This window comes from Sceloporus undulatus, chromosome 4 (assembly GCF_019175285.1).
Source record: "Sceloporus undulatus isolate JIND9_A2432 ecotype Alabama chromosome 4, SceUnd_v1.1, whole genome shotgun sequence".
Taxonomy (NCBI): domain Eukaryota; kingdom Metazoa; phylum Chordata; class Lepidosauria; order Squamata; family Phrynosomatidae; genus Sceloporus; species Sceloporus undulatus.
The window spans coordinates 143,812,614-143,836,391 of record NC_056525.1 but is presented as its reverse complement, the minus strand read 5'-3'; the positions used below and the strand labels follow the sequence as shown (position 1 = coordinate 143,836,391).

The 23,778-nt window shown below is 38.2% G+C and overlaps 1 protein-coding gene across 1 annotated transcript in view; it reads right to left on the bottom strand.

Moving 5' to 3' along the window:
- Positions 1-23,778, bottom strand: part of SLC12A7 (solute carrier family 12 member 7) — a 114,342-nt gene that overhangs the window by 69,238 nt on the left and 21,326 nt on the right. The window contains 6 exon segments of the mRNA XM_042464389.1: positions 1,767-1,993; positions 4,245-4,375; positions 7,707-7,761; positions 11,940-12,086; positions 13,542-13,664; positions 14,831-14,928. Coding sequence (XP_042320323.1) covers positions 1,767-1,993; positions 4,245-4,375; positions 7,707-7,761; positions 11,940-12,086; positions 13,542-13,664; positions 14,831-14,928 — 781 coding nt within the window.

Here is a 23,778-nt window from a genome sequence, read left to right as displayed (position 1 = left end):
CCATGCTGTATATAGTGTGACTATTCTAGGATATATTATTTACAAGAGCAAACTTATCGACAGATTAACCAGAAATGGCAGACAATTCTTTGTGTAATTAAATTTCATGCATATGCAATACCTAATCAGACAACTAGGGAGAAAATGCCACTAAATGGACATTGCAAGTAAATGCGTTATGTTTGCTGAAACCTCCACTCCAAGGGGCTGGAGAGGATGGTTTAAGGCAAGGATGGCATTTTTACTAAGAGGTTCCTTGTTTTCACAATTTAGTTACATGAAATTGAAGATTGCTCCACCAGTATGGACACTCGTTAGTTATTCCTGAGCTGCAACTCAAAAAAGTAACTTTGCAAACTCCACTATCGACTTTGATGACACGATGTTTGAAAGAGAAAGACAGAGAAGATTTGGAGTGAAATGCCCCTCCTTCAGATAATCTCTATTTACAGAAGGTACCCAGAACCAACTAATGGTTTACAGAAGGTGATCCCCTAATAGTTACATTAAACATCTCTCTGCTGCACAGAAAACCCAAGCACAGAACCTTAACATATGGAGTACAGGAGAGATAGAAGAGCATGGATGCACTCATTTTTGTTACTGAAGCAATGACTGTAGATGTTAGAGATGAAAAAAGTAGCAAGGAAATTCCAAAGGGCTAGATAAAACCATGGAGTTGGGTCCTTAAACTATGGTGGGATACAGACCACCCAAAAAGGGCGGTCTGCCAGCGTCTTGTTTTGCTGCACGAGGAAATGCAGCGGACAAACCGTGCGGCTCCCTCGCGCAGCAAAAAGAACCCACAAAAGTGGGTTCTTCTTGCGGCGCCATTTGTGACGCTGCAGTGCGCCAATGGCACGCGCAGCATCACAAGTACGCCGGGACGTGCAGATGCTAAGCGCCCATTCGTCAAAAGCCAGTGCCCTTGTGTACAGAGCGCCACCATTTTGATGCTTCGTAACGTGATAGGGGTGAGGCACTCCCTCGGCCAACCCTTAGCAGTGTATGAGCGCACTATAGGCCCATCTAGATCGGGCCTAATAAACTCTCAAGTAGATACATGAAGATGAATAAACCAAAATCATAGAAAGAAGGAATTGAAGGAATACAGGCTCTCCCTGTTTGAGACAGTGAATTCCAGTCACCACCATATTACAGTTCTCAAAAAAGTTGGTAAGAGTGTCAAAAACTACTGCCCCTATTGGAGATATAATATGTTGAAGATGGTTTTTTTAAAGAAGAAGTGGGAGTGGGGGGGGGGAATAGACATATATTAAATGAATATAGGAAGTATTAATACATGTATGGTTTTGATGTCCTAAAGGGGCATGCACTGCGGATTGTTGGGCCAATTTTGGCACTCCCTGGCCCCAATGCGACACACCATCATAATTTTTCATGACAGCATTGACTTCTTATCAGAAGATATTTGTGGGTTAGCTTGAAAACACTTCTTAGGGCCAAGCTGTGGCTCCTAAAAAGAATTTTACAACAACTTTCCTGGCCATCTTCATTTAAAATATCTGGGATCTGGATTATTTATAAGACTCACACAAGGGCCACATGTGACCTATGGATTGCATGATTTCCCCATCCAATATAGACCAGGGACACATCTCTCATCTTAAATTTGTCTCTCCCAAATCAAAAAAAAACTACATTTTTTGAACTTCATGTTTCTATTTTTTACTTCAACATCTGAATTAGATTAATTTTTTTAAAAAAACATCATCACAAATGTTTTTAAAGCTATCTCTACTTACCTAAAGACTGGTGGATCAAATGCAGTTTTAATAACCCCAGCATAAATAGCAATAATTGAAAGAATCACACAAGCCAAGAAGACAAGTGCAAGCTTATTGACATATTTGACTCCCACAAAAACTACTATGGCCATCAGCGCAAGGATGCATGTTCCATACACTCTCATATTGTTTAAGGTGGCCTCCTCACTTCCAGTAAAAATAGCAGCATTTGGAGAAATGTATTTCTGTAGAAGAAACAAATTTTGAACAGTTTTTAGTATACAGTTCCAAAATAATTCTATGTTAAATGATTTTAGTAATATACTTAGAGAACAGCAAGTTTGTTAACCTAAATGATTAGTTGTTATTTTAAAAATAAATGGAAGAGAAAAGGTACTTGAGGAAAATTATTTCAGTGTTTAGTGAAGACGAGATTATTTATTTATTTGTTCTCAGTTCATTCTGGATAAAAGGAAAAGGAAACTGAGATACAGTTCGACTTCTGTATCTGCAAATTCAGTATCTACAGTTTCACTTACCCATATCTGAAAAAATATGTTCTTGCTAGGCATTTCTAGAGCCAGGATGGTGTAGTCGTTTGAGCATCGGACTATAACTCTGGAGAACAGAGTTCAATTTGTTATTCAAGTCATGGAAACCCACTGGATGACCTTGGGCAAGTCACATATTCTCTGCCCCTGAAAACTCTGTGATAGGTTTGCTTTAGGGTTTTCGTAAATTGGAAAAAAATTGAAGCCAAACAACAACAGCAACAAGAACAAATGGGATTTCTAGGTCCTCCAGTGAGATTCTATGGTATGCTTCAACAGGATGTAATTTGTCTAATTGAAAATAATAAGAGTCCCCTACTGTTTCAGGCATCCGTGGTGGAACTTAAAATGTAAGCTCTGTGGATACAGTACATTGTGTGTGATTTTTATAATGTTTATACTGACTACTATCAAATACATTTCAGAAGGCTTGGTTTTCCGTCAAAGATTTGGGACATGTGTGCTGAGGTCCATGTATTTTACAGTAGCTTTGCTAGCTGAGGTTTGCTGTCATTGTTAACTCCTCCTTTTTTTCTACAATGTCTTGTAAGCATAGGAATTTGGGTGCTCGTATCATTCATGGACATTTTAAATTAGGTGTACTATTTTTTTAGGCAAGGAATACTCAAGAGTTAGTTTTGCCAGTTCCTTCCTCTGTAGGTTATATTTCAGATAAAAGAACTGGCAAAACCATCTCTCTCTGAGTATTCTTTTGCTTAAGGTAACCCTGTGAAATGCATAAAGTTCCCATAAATCGACAGTTGACTTGAAAGCCATCTAACTATATCAAAAATATAGAATGTAACAAAATAATAAACCACAGGAAAATAGTCAGCAGTCTCAATTTCAGATTTCTTTGTGACACTATACAGAGAAAAGTTATTCATTTAGTAGGCTTACGTAACAGCTCAAGTCAGGAAATGTAGATTAATTATTAGATGATTAGTCTATTAATATATTAATCAAATTTGCAAACGTTTTCAGAGAAAGCAAATGATTTTACAGTTACAGAATAAGCAAACAGTTAGAACAGACAGACCAACCCAGCTAGATATTTTTGGCATTTGATTCCCACATTCCCTAGAGAAGCTGAGAGTTACAGGTAAAAAACTGGAGTATCACAGTTAACCATTGCTAATACTGCTGGTGAACACGTGTCATATCAGATATCTTTTTAGAAACTATTTCTCCCTCATGAGATGGGAAAACTGCTATTTTAACACGATACTTTCCAAATGTAATTTTTATAAATATTGGATCAACTATATTGTCTAGCTTATCTGAAGGAGCATATTCTCCCATATGAGCCTGCCTGTATTTTGGGATCTTTTGGGAAGGCCTCCTGTGTCTCACCAATGTAACAGGTGCATTGGTGGGAACTAGCGAGAGGGCCTTCTTAGTGGCTGCTCCCAGGCTCTGTAACTCCCTTCTCAGGAGGTTAGATTGTAGGCAGATGAATATCTTTTTCGTTTTGGTAGGCCTTTGAGGGCTCATTGCTCAAGGAGAAAGGGCCTTTCATATACAGTACTGTATTGTTTATATTCTTTATAACAGTCACACTTTCAACTCTTAACTTTTAATTCTACTACTAGTTTAACAAACTTTTAGGATGTGGTTTTTTTAGTTGTATCTGTTTTAACTTTTAAAAGCCACTTTTCAGTTCTGGACTGGAAAAACGGTAGGATATAAATAAATATAACTATTACAACAACTGGGGACACTTTTTAATGGAGTGATCATTTATAACCAGTTACACATAGCAATCTTATTATATAGCCCATATATCATTCCATAATCAAAGTTCATTTGGAAAGTGTTTTTGTATTTTCTGAATATTTTCAGGTACCCACTAAAGGCAGGTTAAGTAGAAAATAGGGGGTGTTTATTTGAGATTCAAAAATATTGGGATACAATATAAGACATAAGCTTGGTATGGGAGACTCACCAATAAAATTTCAATTGTGCCAAGAATATACATAGCCCCGGCAAAAGTGGTGCCCAGATAAAAACAAAGTCCCACAGCTCCACCGAATTCTGGCCCTAACGATCTGGAAATCATATAATACGATCCACCAGCTGTGAAATTGACATTGACAAACACAAATTAAAATGGTGCAAAACAAACCAAGCATATTCAAAACATATTGACACTGCTCAATTAATTTAACCCCTACATTATATGAAGCATGATAGAAAGCGTTTTTTTAAAAAAGACTGTAAACAAAGCTTATCACACCTGGAACACATTTTTATGAATGAAAGTGTAAAATACTATAAAATTTTAACACTGGTAGGTTTTGTTTTAAAATAATTGTTGGAGGAATTATATTCACAATATACTGTATATACTCAACTATAAGTTGACCTCATGTATAAGTTGAGGGTACATTTTGGGGCCAAAATAATGGATTTTGATATGAACCATGGATAAGTTGAGGGTAAAACTTAGGGGCATGTAACAAAGGATGTAAAGAACGAAGCAAAGGAAAACAATGCCAAAGAACAAAATTCCAGCAGGCATAACTGTTTGTCCTCATAGTAAAGGCTGGATAGATGACAAAGTAGAGCAGGTCAGTGCTTCCAGGGCAGATCATGCTCTTGCCTTTCACCAGGGGATGGTTCTCCTTTTTTTATAAGAGTTAAAGTACTCTACAGTACTTACGCTGACCCATGGATAAGTCGACTCAGTTTTTTGGGGGTCAATTTTTTAACCTAAATTTCTAGACTTATACATGAATATATACATTAGCAATATGTTTGGGGTAAACATGTTCCTCTGATTTATATGCATGCATACAGATGTCATGCACAAATATTATCTGCCATTCTGTTGGTTAAATCCCATTGATTTAATGGGTCTACTCTAGTCAGAACCAACACTGGATTTTAAGTCGTATAGTGAGGAACACTACAGTAACCTGAAAGGCCTTATCTCATCCCTCCACCCCCCAAAAATATAAACTAAAAGGCTACTGAGAACTTTAAAAATGCACAAAGGATGCCTCCTTTTAATTGGTTTCAAATAGCGGCCAGTTAATTTTGTATGGCCCTAATAGGAGGTTGCTCACTGTGACATCTTAGTTTATGTTTATATGTTCCTCCTTTTAATTAAGTCATACCCAGAACAACTAACTGATTAATACAATGCGTAGCTTGTAAAAGGGTAAGATCTTAATCGTATTTTAATCATAGTTAAAAGAATGAGAGGATTGCCGAACTATGCAATTCCTCTACCCTCACTTCAAAAGAACTTCCCTGGTTCACTGATGTAAAGTACAATGAACATAATTTCTCGCTTAACAAAGGAAGCAGCTCTGGTTAAACCAAAGTTTAAAACAAAACAAGATCTGGAAAGCATATATTCACAGTAAAAAAAATGAAAGGAAGCAAAGTCCCACAAGCTATAGGATGGACAAAAATTTTTATTTCTTAAATAATCCAATGTGTTTTGGTCTTATCACCAATTGGCCTCCTTTAGGGATTATTCACTCCTCAGAAATTTCTGAAGTTGCAGTCTGCACTCTCTATACAAGTGAACCTTTGATTGTTAGAAGCTAAACTCTGGTTAAAGATTGCAGGTATAAGCTCAACAGTGAAAACAGAGAAAGGATACAGTCCCACAGCACCAAATATTTTATCTTCCAATCTGTCGTTTTGAAAACTGCTGCTGATTTTAGCTGCCCTTGGTGTGTTTCTTAAGTTTTTCCTGTATCATTATATTTTATCTTATTTTACACAGTATTGGTTTTATATAAGCCACTTTGTGTATAGTTTTTTTGTGGGTTTTTCAGGCTATGTGGCCGTGTTCTGGAAGAGTTTATTCCACTAGCATTTGTGGCTGGTATCGTCAGAGAATGCTGACATGGAAGTGAATGGGGTATATATACTGTGTGACCCTTTGTTGGGAGGAAGTGATTTACATGTTAATCTGTGTGTTGGTCTGTTGTTGAAGGACAAGCCCTCGGGGTCTCCATTTAATTGTCTGCTGAGAAAACACCCCCCCCCCCCCACAATACAGATGCTGGCAAAACATTAGCAATAAACTCTCCCAGAACACAGCCACATAATCCGAAAACCCCACAAAAAACTATGGATGCCAGCTGTGAAAGCCCTCAATTCCACTTTGGGGAGAGACAGACCACCCCTTTCAGCCAGCTGGGGGGAAAGAACAGTATTTTATGGTCCAAAAATCATCCTTTTCACACCTTCCTTCTGACAACATTGTTGAGGCTTTACAGTAATGGCTCTCTGGAAGCTCACCAGAATTCAGCCAATGGCACAGTAATGTGTGACCTATACATAGTACTAACATCTTTTGTCCTAGATAAACTTCACGTTTTAGAAACTGTATCCTATACCATTAGGAACATTTCATCCTACAGAAAAAAATCCTTTAAAATGTTTCTCTGCTGTGTTGATCTTCTACTTGTATTGTTCTTTATGTTCTGTTTTGCTATCCAGTATCCTTGAGGAGGGGACCACATGGATTCATCTGTATGCCTCCAGGTAAAGTATATGTACAACTGTATGCACCTACGTTTTTTTCTACCAAGAAACTTGCCTTTCCAGGATTTGGGGTGGTCTGAGTAAGCCCCCTCCCCACCATACCTGCTCTTATAGACACAAAGGCCATATACATATAAGTTGAGGTCTGGGTTTGTGCCTACCATCTCACTCTTCATCTTTAACATAGTATATGCATGAAGATTGTCACAAACAAATACCATGTGCCTAATAATACCCAACTCTGCTAATGCAATAATACCATTCATCTACAAGCAAACAATACTTGAAACACTATCTTAGAAAGCAACAACTAAAAAAAGCCAAGATAATCCACCAACAGCAATAGGTCTCCTGCTGTGCTCTTCTTTGGCTAATTGGCTAATCCAGAGCCTGGATTATTTAAAAAAAAGGAAAAAGAAAAAGGGATATATCAAGTAGCACTAAAGAGGAGATTGGCAAAACCACTGGAGGAACAATAACTGCTGAGTTGATGTTTGTAAATCATGGAGGATAGAGAAACATTGGAAGAGAGTTTGAAGGAAGAAATCCTTCCCAGGATGTGGAAGATGACTTTATATTGCACCTTTTATGTGGTTTACTTTTATTCATTTATACAAATAACAAGCTCACTATGCATAGGTAACTGCCCAAGAAAAAGGATCTTTTGCAATATTTTTGCTTTTTCAAATCATAGTAAAGACAAAAAGATGTAGCATTTACTTGGGATTTCAGCTGTACAGGCTCACCTTGCTTGACTCAGAGACGTTCAAGAGATGCTTTGCTATCTGCTCCTCACATACCCACCTTGTCATAGGGATGGTCCTTTCAATAGCAATCAGGGATTATAGATAAAATATTGCAATAAGTATGTTTTAAGATAGAATTAAAAATTAGCAATTACCTGGAACAACACCATTTGTTGCTATTGCACTCATTGATATTGCAGTTAACATAGTCTGCAAAAGCAAGACATATTGAAGAATGTTATTAGCAAGTTTAAGAAAAAGTGATTAACAGAAGTAACACTGTTCAGTTGGATAAAGACCCTAACAACTGCCTGTGTATTCAGTGGGGTGTTACAAAAGCAAAAATCATACACATAGCATTAGAAACTAGAAACACAAACTCATACATTACTGATAGCAGAGGTATCTATTTATTCTTGCTTCATAATGTCAAGAAAAAGGCCTTTTCATGTATATCTATACATTCCCCCTAGTAAAGAAAGGAACCAAGGCACCATTTTTACTGGTAGTCACTGACTGCACACACACTAGAGTTTAGTAGAATACAATTAGTGGATCTTTAGTGTGGAAGAAAGGGGTAATTCATCACACATGGGTCCTTTGCACCTCTCTAGTATTGAATGAAAAAGAAGCTGTTTATTTATATGTTTTTGCATCTCACCCTTCCTTTCAAAGTTCAGATAAATTTATGTAAGTGCTGACCATAACTGTTTAGGATCCACAATGTTTTAGCCCTACATGTCCTCAAATCATTGCTAGAGAAACGTGAAAGAAACCAACAGCTTATGTTCAAGCACTGTGTTTCTTAGAGCAGGTAAGTACTGGGTATACAAAAGGATGGGGCTGAGAAGACGGGCCAAACAAAGCAGTTTCCAACCGCTTTGAAGGTAGGATGTTTAGATGATGTATGCCTCCAAGGAGGGTAGAAGCTGCACTGAAGCTGCGCTCCGTGGCTAAAAACCAGAGCAAACATAACCCAGGATAGTTCAGCTTACCATGGAAGAGGTGCATCTTTGCACCTGCATATAAACAGCCAAACACGAGTGTGGAGCTGCAGCAAAGCAATGAACATGTGACAACTCCAATGGATCTAATTACAATATACTTTTTGTGTCTAAGACAGTCCAACTGGGGGGGGAAGGCATGGGGTGAAGAGGGTATGTAGGGGAGCCTCCATGATTGTGCTTTGTCAGTGTATCACTTGCATACAGATGCACCGATGCTCTGTACAGGTGGAGCATCAAACATGCGACGGTGTGGCTGTTCAAAGGAGTGGCCATGAATGGGATGACATCTGGGCAGGCAGCAGGAGGTACTTGGAGGTTGCTGGTGGTGTGTTTGTGCAATAACACACATGCATGGTGGGGAGACACCACCAACAAAAAATAACCCAGCAAGCCGCTTTTTCCTGCCCATTTGCTCAGGCCCAATGTGAACTGATTGGGGCATTTTAAATATCCAAAGCCTGCAGTTTCTAATAGTTTTTTAAATGGGAAGTAGGTAACAGAAAACTTACCTAAAACAAAACCTAAAGAAAACATTTGTGATTAGCCCGCAGAAAGAAAATTGTATTGACCATCACATTTTTAAACAAGAATCCCATTCTAAGGAGTCATTTAGTAAGCAACTTTGAAAGATACATTAGAATGTTACACAAACTGACCAAAAAAACAAAAAACAAAAATAAGAGTGATAATATTATAAACCACTTAAGGGGTACATAGCGGTTATTTTCAAGGACACCAACTCTACCAGAATAAGTGTTCACAGTCAAAGAGAAAAAGGCTTGGTCTTTTTGTCAGATGAAAGAATGCCATGTGTGATTCAAAGTCCACAGGCCTAAAGCACATGTAGTTTTTAGCCCAAATCGTTCCATAGGCACAGAACGCATGTCTGTTGGCTCTGAACATTGGAAACAATATCTCACCTCATGAGCTGTTCAGAAATTATGTTGCTATTTAAAGTGAGAACAGCTGGAAACAAAAGTAAAGTGAGGCTGTCCAAATGGGAGCAGGCCAGTCAGCTGTTGTGTAAGACCCTATTTGTCTTCATGTCCTTCATGATCTCCTTGGGTAAATTACCTTCCCCATAGCATGAGTCTCTCTTTTTCATAGTAGGAGTATCAAAAATAAAAATGATAGGAGGGGTAAATGAAAGATTTAATGATATAATGCCAGTTAAACAGCTTAATAAGGATTATGTACACTAAGTGTTTAATATCAAGTAAATCCAGGGATATTGTTAAGATTCTCCTGTAGCTTAATCAAGGATAGGAATAATGTTACATATTCTAAATTTTATGATGTAAGCAGATCTTTGAAGGCAGGAAATAGAATTTGTGCTGGTGTTCTATTTCCCAAACACCAAGTGTAGGGTTGTTGCAAAACAGAACAAGATAACAATCATGCCAGGCAATTTTCAGCAGATTCCTGGAAAACATTATTTTAAATTGTTTTTAGCCCCTGAATGGTAAACAGAACACCCTAAAACATCCACATGTATTTTAATTTCCAATCTCTTTAAGATCATGATTCTGATTTCAGTTCATGGTTATTTTCCAGTCTATTTAAGATCATGGTTCTGATTTTGAAATCAAAATCTAAGGGCTTTCAATCCAGCAGATTTGGTTGAAGGATGCTACTGACAATAATGATGTTGCTTCAGGAGTCTAGAAGTCAGGAGTTTTATCTTGGAAATGAAATGTGGTATGTGTTAATATACTAATGGGATAAATTCAAACTTATATTTGATCCAATGAATGAATGGGCTTTATTAAATACAACTAAGTAAAATTCCATTAATAAAACAATTCCAATGAGTCTACTGTATATAGGACTAATATTGGATTTAGCTTAGTATTGTCACCATTCATAGTATGAAGCTAGAGTATGTTGATATACTAACAGTTGTAACAATTAAAGGTATATATTAAATGGGGTGGTGGGAATTATCAAATTATTCCTTCCATTCATACACACAAGTCTTTGCTTAAGCATGAGATAGTCAGGTTGGGAAGGGATGGGTGATAAACATGGCAAGATGGTAGAGCATGCTGTATAAGTCTAAAGTCAACACTTCGATCAGTTTATAACTGGAGCTGGAAATGAAGACTTGGTAAATTGTACTGTTTCCATAAAAAAAGACAGAAGCCTGAAATGTTACTGACTCTTAGCATGGGTCTGAAGTCTACTGAGAGCTGCAAAATTCTGGCCAGGAAGGATGCATCTAAGATCATGCATTGCTTTCAGTTAAAAAGGCCATGCTTTACTCTTGAAACATGTATTCTAGTGGGATGTTATCTGTCTCTGGGCCTGGCAATTTGGTGAAGACAGAACCCCAAAAGCTCAGGGAATTTCTAAGAAGTCTTCTATGTGCAACAAAGAGAAACTTTCTTGGGAGATGGAATATGGAGATAACACGGTCCCTTGAAGCTCTACCTTACAATCAGTTAGGAAATCTGTAGCAGAGATATTGCATTATGGATCAAAGAGAAGCATATTTTTAATATGCTCCCATTCCATTGGCCCAGAAGAGGAGGAGCTGTGTCAGCTCCTCGGGGGCTTGGTCTGGCAGAAGCCTCAAAACCTCTGCTTGTGCCCTCCCACCCCCCATTCCATTGGTCCCTCGCTCGGAAAAGGAGGAGAGGAGGCACCTGTGTCGCTCCTGGGGCGTTCGCCTGGCAAGTGGTCATGGAAACTGTTTTTGCCTCCTTTGTACTTTGATCTGTCATAATTGTTTTTTATTAACTGTGATAAATTGTAGTTTTGATGTTTACTAGGTTATATGGATTATGGTTTTGACATACTGTAATTGCTATTTTTATGTTTTTTTCTATCAGGTATTATGTTATGTTTATATTTAATTTGCTTAATATTGTTTTGATGTGGATCTGTGCTGAGGGATTGGGGAAAGGATTTTCTATTAACCTTGTTTGAGTTATAATGTTCTTATGTTTTCCCACTGATTGCCACTGTATTGATATTGCTTATTGTTATTGTCTGCTTTATATGGCTGGGGGGCTGGGAAGGGATTAGTTTGTTTTTTATTGTATTTTTATTGTACTTCCACTGTTGTTAGCCACCCGGATTCCTCGTTGATTGGGCGAGATAAAAATAAATTATTATTATTATTATTATTATTATTATTATTATTATTATTATTCCATTCTGTTTGGAGTATTGTCCACTGGTGTGTTTTAGCATCACTGCTTTTTAGGATTATGGCTACACAGAGCTAGAACCCATGCCTATCTTACCCCAAGAGTGCTTACTATAATGCTTTTTATCCCACAGCTGCTAATAAAATTATTACCAGAGCATGGGGGGAAAAAAATCTCTAGAATGATATTTAACATCTTACTTGTTTAAAGAACACTAAGTTATACTTACAGCAGCACAGCACATGAATACAATGATGAAAGATTCAAGTACACCTGCTGTTCCCACAATCCACGTTAGACGAAGAAACAGGATAACACCTAAAATATTTTGTAGACAGGGCAAGTATACACCAATGAAAGTGCCCATACGTGGAGCCTAAAAATCAAAACAAAACATAAGGATTTCTTGCAATTGTCTTTTCTGATCAGAGTATTTATTTAAGCAAGATTACCTTGAATGAAACCTGAAAAATTAAAAAATTTTTGACACTGAATGTGACCAATGACATTTACCTATACACAAACAACCACACAAATACTCAGACACTCTTACAACACAATCTTATGTTTGTTTACACAGAAGTAAGTTTTAGTGAGGCTCAATGAAACCTACTCTCAGGCAATAGTATTAGACTAGCCTTGGACAAGTTTTGCCACTCTTCATATGTCAGCCTCAGAAATGTTCACAATAACTACTAGGAAACTACTGGTCATGCACAGTGGTTTAATGTAATGCTGCTCCCATTTGTCAGTTGGATAGATATGACCCTGGTCATATAAGAAACAATATTTAATACAATTTGATAATAAGTAACTCATTGGATAATTTTTGTAAACCAGTGGTCTGTTTCAGACTTCCTCATATCCTACACCATTAAAATGTGATGGAGTAAACCCCATCATCTTCAGGTAGGATGGACCAACTTCTGCAGAATACCAGGTCTGGAAATCCTTTAGACATACATTCTACAACGGTTCTCTCTATAGCATTTGTACACTCTGGCGGGTTACAGACCGCCGAAAAGCAGTGGCCTGCACCTGCCCCTTTTCCCAGCCGGATCAGAGGCTCAGTGGCTAGAGCGGCAGCTGCTGAGGCCCCGATCCGCCACTTTCCAGGCTGCGAGGAAGCGGCAAAAGGCCCCTTCCCTGCAGCCTGGAAAGGGGTGTCCTTGGGGCTCCAAGCCTTAAGGACACCTCGCGGCAGCGGCGGGGAGGAGGAGAAAGGGGCTGCTTGGCCCCTTTCTCCTCTGTGTCGCTGGGCGCAGCCGTCTGAAGGCTGTGTCCAGTGACACAAACGGCAAAAAGAGCTCCGTTTTGGAGCTCCTCGGCATGATGACGTCATGTCCGCACCGCCCCATATAGAGGCAGCGCGGTCGTGACGTCGTAATGGCGGCGGCTGTGTGGAACGGCTGCCGCCATTTTGTGCGCACTCCACGCCTGCTAGGATTGGGGGCGTCCAGAAAGGACGCCCCTTTCTAACCCTAGCACGCATGGAGCGCGCACTTTTAGGCCCATTTGTAACGGGTCTCTGTTATTCAAGTAGTTGTATCTTGCCAAGTCTTAGCTCAAGAAAGACAGATGAACACTGTCAACCATTTTATATGCAAGCAGGCAGTAGTACTTTTCCTCTCAGCTTTGACCCTGAGGTGTACAAATTTTACAATTACTTCCTCTACCCATAATTCCTGTGTCATTCTTTCCAGCACAGGAAACTAAGGAAGAGATAGAGAAAATTGGGCATATTGTAGCGTGTAGCCAACTTGCCCAGGGATATGCTATAAACTACACAATAAAAATTTTGTTTTCAAAAAAATTTTTTTAGTACGTGTACCTGGATTTCCTTTCGTTTGGTGTCTTCATCTTCTTCATGTTCTACCACTCCCTGAGTAACATTGGTGTAGTTTGCTAGCTTATTAAGAAGAGATGATACCATGGGGTTGCTATCCATTTCTTCCTGATGGCAGTTTGGAAATAAAAAAGGAGGCAAGAGCATATTTTAAAATAAATGTCATTTATAAATAGCATACTATATCTGAAGTAATGTTTGCTGCAAAAACAAGTTAGTGTGGAATGAAGACACTCTAAAGGATTGTTTTAATTAAAAAGTGAACGATACAACCAATAATTTTTTGGAAAGTCGATGGTATTCAAATTAAATCTCAGGTCCAATTTGCCTGGAATATTTCTATGCACTCAGGGCCAGAACAGTCAGCCCTATAAAGCCACCATCAAAGCAGCTTGGGAGTGCAGCATTTATATGCCACATATAAAGCCGCCTGTACGTCAGGTGGCTGTCCAGATCTGGGCAGCAACCAAGACGTTCCGGTGGTGCGGCGTTTACACACCACACATCACTAAACCAACGTGAAGCTGGTTTTGGCGGAACTGTAAAAGCTGGCTATTTTTCAGCCCAAAAAGGAGCAGGAAAGAGGCAGACTGGGTCCACAGTGTGTGGTTGCCGCAGTCCCAGTCCGTCTTTGGAAGGGGCAGTTTCAAGCCACACCTTCTTGCTTGTCTGTTCCAGCTCTCAGTTTACCATACAACAGATGCTAAAACAGTGGTCTTCAAACTGTGCTCTTCAAGGGATTTTGAACTTCAGCTCCCAGAATCCCACACTATTGGCCAACATGGCTGAGGCTTCTGGCAACTAAAAGTTTGGGGACCCTTGTGCTAAAAAAATATATCAAAATTTCCGTTGTACTTTTTAAAATATATTTTTATTGTTATTTTACCAGAGTACTGCATAATAGTTGAGGTGGGATTTCTCCGCCTCCTGCACTATAAATACTTGCTAGTGGATGGGGGAATAGTATTAACTTTTTAAAAGACCGTTAAATGCTATGAACTGAATCCCTGTAAAAGGTAAAGTACATGTATTCAACAAACTAAATAATCTACAACTTTATTCAGTCTGATTGAACAAATTTCTCTTTCTAAAAATACACATAATGCATATAATTTACAAGTGTTCCTAGAAAATAAGGTTGGATGGGCAGCCATACATAATGGCTTTCAAGCAAATAAAGTAGTAATTTTATAGAAAATGAACATTAATATAACAGTTAAAATGCAATACAGTATTTGTAACAATGATTTCGGTACATAAATCATGAAAATTACCTCAAAAAGAGCCATATTTTTCCCATCATATATGCTTCCTCTCTCCATGCTTGCATTACTGATAAATGGACTACTTTCTCTTGGAATCCCATCACCTACTAATAAAAGAAAACCACAGCTGTAAGCAAAAATATCTTCAGATCATTTAACTGTACCTACAAATATACCAATAACGCGATTAGACCTGTGCTTATGTGATGGATCTGTACTAATCTTACTTTGATAATCCTCTAACAGGATGGAATTTATGGAATCTGGGAGGATTATAAACACATATTGACCAAAATACAAAAATTCCACTTGTTTGCTTTTCCTTGAACAATATTCATTTCTTGATGCCACAACAACCTGCTAAGCAAAAAGGGCAATACAGTACAGCCAACTATGAATTGCACTTATAAGGAATGTTTCCTCATGAAAGTCTAAAACCATATCAACCGTGTTGGCTTCCACTGTTTGTTATTGGTTTTCAGGTTTGCTATTCCACAATTGTTCTGCCTCAAATCACTATCATACATGAACAAGCAGTTCATATAACATTATATAGAGACATTTTCCACAAAAAGACAGATTAGGTTTATATTCTGCGCTGCACAACAATTCCATAAAAAATTAAAGTGCACATAGAGCTCTTCACATGATAGCAGCCAATAGTACATGCCATTACTTTTTCTGACATGGCTCAGAGAGAATATGAACATCCAAATCATTAAGAAATATGTAGTTTCATTCCACAGTATTCAAATTCTAGCTTTTCCAAAAAGCTCTCAAAGCACGCTACCCCATCCCTTCAATCTCAGCTGGTGTGATGAAGAGGCAGTTTAGTCTGACATACACTTATCATTCCTCTGCCCCATGGCTCAAGGCTGGCACTGGAAGCAGTCTCCAGCCCAATCGCTCAAATTAAGTTTAACTCCAAACCACCACATTCTTTTATCAAATAAGACAATGCCTAATTTTAACTAAAACAAAATGCTTTCATTTTCCTTTTGTAAGAGTCAAACTAATATTGAAAAGTCAACTTCAAGAAAATGTATTCTTTGAAAACATGGCCAGCATATGTTATGCTCTATGGCTCAGCTTTGGCTCTGACAGAAATTTATAGTTTATGCCTAATCCTTGTTCATATCCTATGTATATCTTCCTCCCACTTTCTTTCCCCTCCTCTCATTCTTTCCTGTCTCTCTCTCGCTCTCTCTCTTTCTCTCTCTGTATATAAGGATATCTGTCTTTCAGTTCTCAATAAAACTGCAAAACCAAAAGGTCTTACTCTAGCCCCTTTCCCATTCTCATGATACATAACTTGGATTTCCCCTCTACATATTTGGCTCCTATTGTCTTCTACTTACTCAACTCCATAACTTTGGGACAGAAAACAAACTGAAATTTCTCCTTGTTCTTACCTCTTTTGTTACATATCAAGCATTGCAAGAGAGTTGTATCCAAATAAAACAAAGACCTTTCGACCAATTTTTCTTTCCAAAAATAGTACTACTATCATGGAAAGAAAACCACTAATATAAAAGCCAGACTAACATCACTACACACAATTACAAACTGTAAGGCAATAAAAGAACTTTAATGGGTTTGCCCTGACATGTTTTATGAATAGCGCTTCAAAAGTGTCAACACCACAATAAAGATTTAATAACATAATAAAGCTATATAATTTAAGTTTTGAAAGGAGACAAGGCAAATCCTCTATCTGTTTTGCAGCAACTGTAGCAGATAAACAAGATGCTGACTAGCAGAAAGCTTTTAGAATAATGAACATTTAATGTCATGAAGGTGCTAGATGTAACAGGCATCACTGAAAATTCTTTTCACAATTTATGGATGTTACCTAAAGTCAGAGACAGACAAATACTTAATACTAAAAGTAACACTGAAGACACATCTGTGAGAAGCCCACAGCAATTTTGAATATCTCATCTGAGGGCAATTAATGGCAACAGATGTCAAATGATACTTGGTAAACATTTTGCACTTTTTAAGTATGAAAATATTTATTTTGCTGTACATTTACTGAAGTTCTATGAAACTGCTCCATAGCAAAGCAAGCTGAGTGCAACGTTCAAAACTGAAACTAAGCAAGCTGTTTTAAAGTCAACAATTTGACAGAGTGTGTGCAGTCGTTTGAGATCCTGACTAAGGAGGAAAGACTCCAATAGCTTTGAAAAACAAACTAGAGGCTTTATTATAGGGTTCTAAGACAGGAAAGTTATTCAAGGTGCTGACTTAAATCTAGCTACTTTCTAGGGAAGACCTGAGAGGGGACTGGCAGGAAGAGAAGAGGTGGAGAGGCATCCCTAAGAGTATCAGTTTATATCACAGAGGGGTTAGGATAAGTAAACAAGGAAGAAGAAGACTTTGGGTCACTAAAACTATCTAGCCCTATTACTGCTGCCCTCTCTGAGACATCCATTATTCTTAGTGCTATTGCACTTCTAACATAAAATACAACCTACCATTTAAAATATAAACAAGACTAATATACAAACAATGTTGTTCTCATATGTCTTCAAGTAGTTTCCAAGTTATGGTGACCCTAAGGCAGACCTATCACAGGGTTTTCTGGGGCAGAAAGTGTGAGACTCACCCAAGGTTACCCAGTGGGTTTCCATAGCTAAGCAGGGAATCAAACCATAGTCTCCAGTCATAGTCCATCGCTCAAACCACTACACCATGCTGGCTCCAAATAAACAATAAAGGCATACGAAACAAAAACTCCAGCTAAATATGCAATTCAGATAGAAGGTCTTTGAAGCAATAAAGGTTTTCACCTACTGCCTGAAAGGCTTTAGGCAAAGGTACCAGCCAAACCTCTGTGGGTGGGCACCACCACCAAGGTAGCTCTCACCATTAAGGCCACCCACTGTACAGACAGCTGGCATATTTGTGGAAGATAGGTCTTCTACTGTTAGGATGCAGTGTGTGTGTGTGTGTGTGTGTGTGTGTCTTATAAGAAAAGGTGTTCCTTCATACAGTTTTAGCCTTGTGTATAGGTCTTTAAAAGGTTACACACTAAATTTGGTCATCTATTTACAGGAACAATTCTCTGTGTGTATTTATATTATTTATTACATCCATTTCTCTCCTTATTTTTATCTAGGAATTCAAACAGCATATTAGGATTCCTAACAGATCGAACAAGGCACCAACCCAAACCAGGTTGGTTTTACTTTAAATAAAGTTGTTCTTCCAACAGTGCACTGGAACTTTTGCCAATCATTTAGGGTTAGTCTTACAAGGCACCAGCAGCCCGCTTCCATCAGAATTATATTTGATGCATTTTTGACCAACCCATTTCTAAACTATCCTCAGAGGCATTCTCACTGGGAGCATTATAGTAGTCCAAACTAAAGATAACCAAGGCCTGTTACAGACTGCCAAAATAAAGCTGCTTCGGGTCTCTTTGGAAGTATGCTATTTAAATGATGCATGGGCCCTAAGAGTTTGGAGGTTGCGCCAAAGCCAAACTCCATTCCTAAACACTGGAGTGCAGCTTTGGTGCAGCTTCCGGATTCTTAGGGTGCATGCATCATTTAAACAGCATACCTCCAAAGAGACCCAAAACAGCTTTATTTTGGCAGTCTGTAACAGGCCCAAGGCATTGATTACAGAGGTACCTAATAATCAAAGAAAGCATACATCTAATGCCCCAGGTAAAGTGTTGTGGGGGGGGAGTACCACAGTCACCACTAGCCCATTTACATCAATCCTGAATGGCAGCAAGGATGAATACCAGAGCAGAATTTCTGCACTAGGCAGAAGCCCTGCAAGTGGAAGAAATTAACTACTGAGTGATGACTTGTCTAAGAGGGACTAGCAGTGGAGCTGTCCAGCAGAATTTGAGTAGTCAGCCCCTAGATGAGGCACTTCCCCAAATAGTTGCTGCATCTGCACTGACTATTTCACAGTAAGGAAATTGTGCTTTTACAGTGGATATGGTTAGTCTCCTATTCTTCGATCTTCATAAAGTGTTCAGCCAGAACAGCCCTCCTTCGCCCAGTAGTCCCAATTAAGATAACTGATCTGCTGCTGTACCTCTAGATATGGGCTTTGCTAACCACCTAATAATAATAATAATAATAATAATAATAATAATTATTATTATTATTATTATTATTATTCCTTCTGAGATTTTAAGGATGAAAGGGGGGTCCTGGGTCTCATTACTGCAGCCTCCTCTGGTAGAAACTGACAGAGCTATCGGCTGCTGTCCTTCAGATGGTAGTGATGGATGCTTAATTCCTGGATTCTCTGTTTGTGCTGGAGAGCAGCACAGGATCTTGTTTCTTTCCTTTAGAGGAGTTAATCTCAGGTCTAGTGTGAAAGAATTAGCAGGTCCTGATGCCAGTTAAGAGTCTAAAGCCAAAAATCATTATGCAGTGCTCCAAATTAGCATCCAAAGTGGAGAGCAATACTTAGATGCAGCTACTATTATTGTTATTATTTACTCCTCCTCCTACTACCACCAACATCACGGTCATCATAATCATCATCATCCCAGTTTAGAATTCAAAGTGTCCTATAATGGTTAGAACAAACATAGCTAAAAATGTACAACATACAAAAGTTAAAAAGGCAGCTAACTACCAAACATTACAAACTCTTAAAAACACAAACTATTAACAGTAAAACAGCAAACAGAAAATCTATTACACCGTGAAAGGTTCGCTCGCCCTCAGCAATCAGTTCTCCAATGCCTGCTGAAATAAAAAAGTCTACTTGCTGGCAGAGAGGCAATAGGGAGGAGAATAACAGACCTTCCCATGGAAGGGACTTCTACAGCCACCTAGAAGGCCCTCTCTCATGTTTCTGCTATGTGTACCTAAGATGGTGGTGGGGTGGACAGAAGCACTTGCCCATAAGAGCTCAAACACAGGCAGATGTGGATGGGAAAGTAAAGTCCTTCAAATAATCTGGACCTAGTAGTAGGAATCATAAAATTATATGGTCGTAATGGCATTAATATTTCACATATTTTGTTTCTTGGATGCAAGTAAGATCAGTGGCATCTATATAATTGTTTACAGATTTACTGTTCATCTGCTTTTAAAACATAGCCCCAAACCCTGTTGACATTCATTTCCAGCCTGACTACATTTGACAAGGAATTTATCCCAATACCCTAACCAGAACACGCCACTTGATTTATAATGTGCAGAAACAGATACACAGCAAAAAGTATACTGTTCTCATCTAACCCAATTGGCAAACTTTGCTGGTTATTAGATCTTCATGATTCTGAAATTTAATAGGCAAAGATGGTATTGCACTTAGGTGTGAAAAGCAAAAATAAAATGGATTATGATTCTTGTGTCCAGCCTATCACGTGGGTTCTCTGATAACAAAGAAAGGCTTAGGCCAGACTTCTTAAATGGATTACTCTCCTCTTGGCTTGCTTACAAGAAGTGATGGTTTCAGGCTCAGATTCACAGCAACAGCAAACAAACAAAGCTAACTTCTGAGTTATGCACTCCTTCTCTCTTCTGTTCTATTTGAGCTTCCTACGGTTCATGTGAGGCAGAAGAGAAGGAAAGACAAAACACTTTCATGTTTATCAACTGCAGTTAAAATTACTTTGGAAACATTGTCCTCCACTCCACCCCAACACTGTGCTGCCAGCCCAAGACTCCATTTTCTTGCCAATTTACATATGGAGCTTCAGGGCATTTCAGTTCAAGGGAAAGGCCAGCTCTCTGTGCAAACAGACCTATCAAAGAGAAGTTGGAAGGGGTTTCAGGCATGAAATTTTAGTGTTTCTACAGTGGAAAGAAATTAATATATATGTGTATTATTTTAAAAAACATATACCCTATCTATCTTTGGAAATTTCAAAGAGATGATATCCATATACTGTAATCTTAATGCAGTTTTATGCATATATTGCACTGAAGCATGGTTTATTGATCACAACAACTTCAAATCATAGCTTATGAAGCTCACTTGTTTAGCTAAACATGGATGACAGACAAACACTACAAACTGTAAAGGAAAGAAGAAAAGCAATGCAAAAGGTACACAGGGACAAATTCAGAATCTTGGAGGCAACAGTAAAATGACTAGTGCAAAAAGATAAAGGCAACTACTACAGCTACCAATGCAGAGAAATAGCAGACAACAACAAAGAAAGAAAGAGAATTATTTCACAAGATCTAGGAAATCAAAGTGAAATTCAAACCAAGAACGGGGGTGTTCTATGACAATAAAAATAAGATAAATTAAGACCAGGAAGGATAAAAAGGATGCAATATACAGGAGAGTTATATAAAAGAGATGACAAATGGAATGTGGTGCCATATGAAGTTGAACCCCAGATTATAAAAAGGGAGGTGAAAGCTATAATAAGACAAATGGGGAAAAATGTATCACCAGGAACAGATGATGTTCCAGTCAAACTGCTTCAATCCACACAGACAGAATTAACACTTGTGCCAATAGATATGGGAAACAAAACAATGGCCAACAGATTGGAAACTATCAATATACATCCGCATGCACAAAAAAGACACAAAAGACTGCAGCAACTATAGGACCAGAGCATTAATCTCCATGCAAGCAAAATTATGCTCAAAATTCTGCAACACAGACTCCAACTATACATGGAGAGTGAACGAATGAATTACTTTATTACGGTCAAAGACCAGCATCAGCATATAAAACAGTACATAGAAAAAATAAAACAATGCACACAACAAACTGCTTTGGTTTTAAATAACAAAAGGATAAAAAAATCTACCAACTAGGAAATTAAAATAATTTGTTTCCATTGCAATAAAATAGATTCAAATGAAACAGGAAGAACAATTACATTTCAGTAAAATAAAGGTATCAAGTTTTTAACAGACACGACTCAGTAGTATCTGTTAATTTAGGTTAATTATACTTTTCCTACAAGTGATTGCAGAAGCACAAAATTGTGCCACTTTATAGGTTATGTGACAGTTCCAGTCTGATAATAGGTATTTTAAATAAAAAGCTTCAGATCCTCCTGGTTTGTTTGAAAGGAGTCATCAAATCTTTATGGGCTTCACTATAAAAGGGGCAATGGAATAATACATTATTTACAGTTTCTATATCTCCTGTGTTGCAAGAACATATTCGCTTATGAACAGGAGTCTTACTATATTTACCCTCCAGTAGTGCTGATGGTAAAATATTTAATCTGATTAGTGTGAAAGCATTTCTATATTTGGGGTTTGCTAGATTTATCATGTAATTTGACACAGTAAGTGTCCCTATACTATCCTAATCTGTCACCCCATTGATCACCAGGGTTGATTCAGCTGATCTGGCTGGCTAGGCGGGTGTCCCCTTCCTCCCTCACCGTTCCATGTGTGTCCCTCCCGAAGCTGCATGCTTGGTGTAAGAGGACGACCATCCCAGATAGAAGGAGCGTACCGTTCTTCAGTCAAGGGTATATGATACATGAAGAGAGAAATCCCAAAAGTCCAAACAGGGTTTAGGAAAGGAAGGGTTTAATACTGGGGACCGTATTAAAATAGGCTTGGACACAGAAGGAGGAAGAGTGAAAATAGGAGAAAGGAATTGAACAATCTAAGATATGCAGATGACACCATATTACTACCACAGGCCTGAACAACTACTAAGGAAGATCAAGGAAGAAAGTGCAAAGGCAGGACTACTGTTGAACATAAAGAAAACAAAAATAATGACAATGGAGAATCTACACAAATTCAACCTAGACAATCTATAAAAATGTAAATGTTTGTTTGTTCAAAATCTTAAACCTCTTAAAGTTATTCACCGATTGCTTTGAAATTTTGACACAATGTTCCATTCGAATACACACGTTTTATATACATATATCTATTATATAGATGTCACATCTGTGACAGGTAAATATATGTGTTTTTTTTTTAATACAGCACCATCTGTTGTATGTAAGAGAAACACACGCTATACTAAATATTCAACTGGCGTTTGCAATCACCATCAACAAAGCTCTGGGCCAATCTTTAGCATTTTGCGGTTTAGATCTAGACTCGGATTGCTTCTCACATGGACAATTATATGTTGCATGTTCTAGAGTCAGCAAACCAGACAATCTCTATAAATACACAGACAATGGAACAACAAAAATATTGTATACCCACAAGCATTGTGAAATTAAGTATTTCACAAATGTATGCTTTCTCTTTTCTTTCTTTTCCATTTAACCAGACTGAGCCACAGCAACATGTGGCTGGGTACTGCTAGTGAGGTAATAGAAATAGTCCACCCTAGCCATGAGATGAACCTCCCCTCCCAGGTTCTCATACCTGGGATCAAACATTGATCAGAACAGGTACTGCAGTCAAGAAATCAGAAGAAGACTAAGAATGGAGAGGGTAGCTATGAAAGAACTAGTAAAGATCCTAAAGAGCAAAGATATACAGTTGAGCATGAAATTTTTTTACAAGCCATTGTGTTCCCCCATCACCATGTACGAATGCAAGGGCTGAACAATGAAGAAAGTGGATAACAAGAAAATCAATGCTTTTGAGATGTTGAGATGGAGAAGAGTGCTAAGGATACCACAGACAGCCAAAAAGACAAACAAATGGGTCCTAGAATAGATCAAGCCAGAAATCTCCTTGGAAGTCAAGATGACTAAACTGAGGCTGTCATATGAGAAGGCACAACTCACTGGAAAAAACAATAATGCTAGAAAGGTGGAGGGAAGTAGAAAAAGAGGAAGACCACATGCTAGATGGATAGACTCTATTAAGGAGGTCATGGGTATGAATTTACAGGAACTAGGTAGAGCAGTGGAGTATAGGGAGTCTTGGATATGTCTCATTCACAGGGTCACCATGAGTCAAGATCAACTCAAGGGCAGTTAACAGCAACAAATTAGTTTTTAACCACAGCGCCCAGTTTCTGATGCTATAATAATAATAATAATAATAATAATAATAATAATAATAATAATAATAATA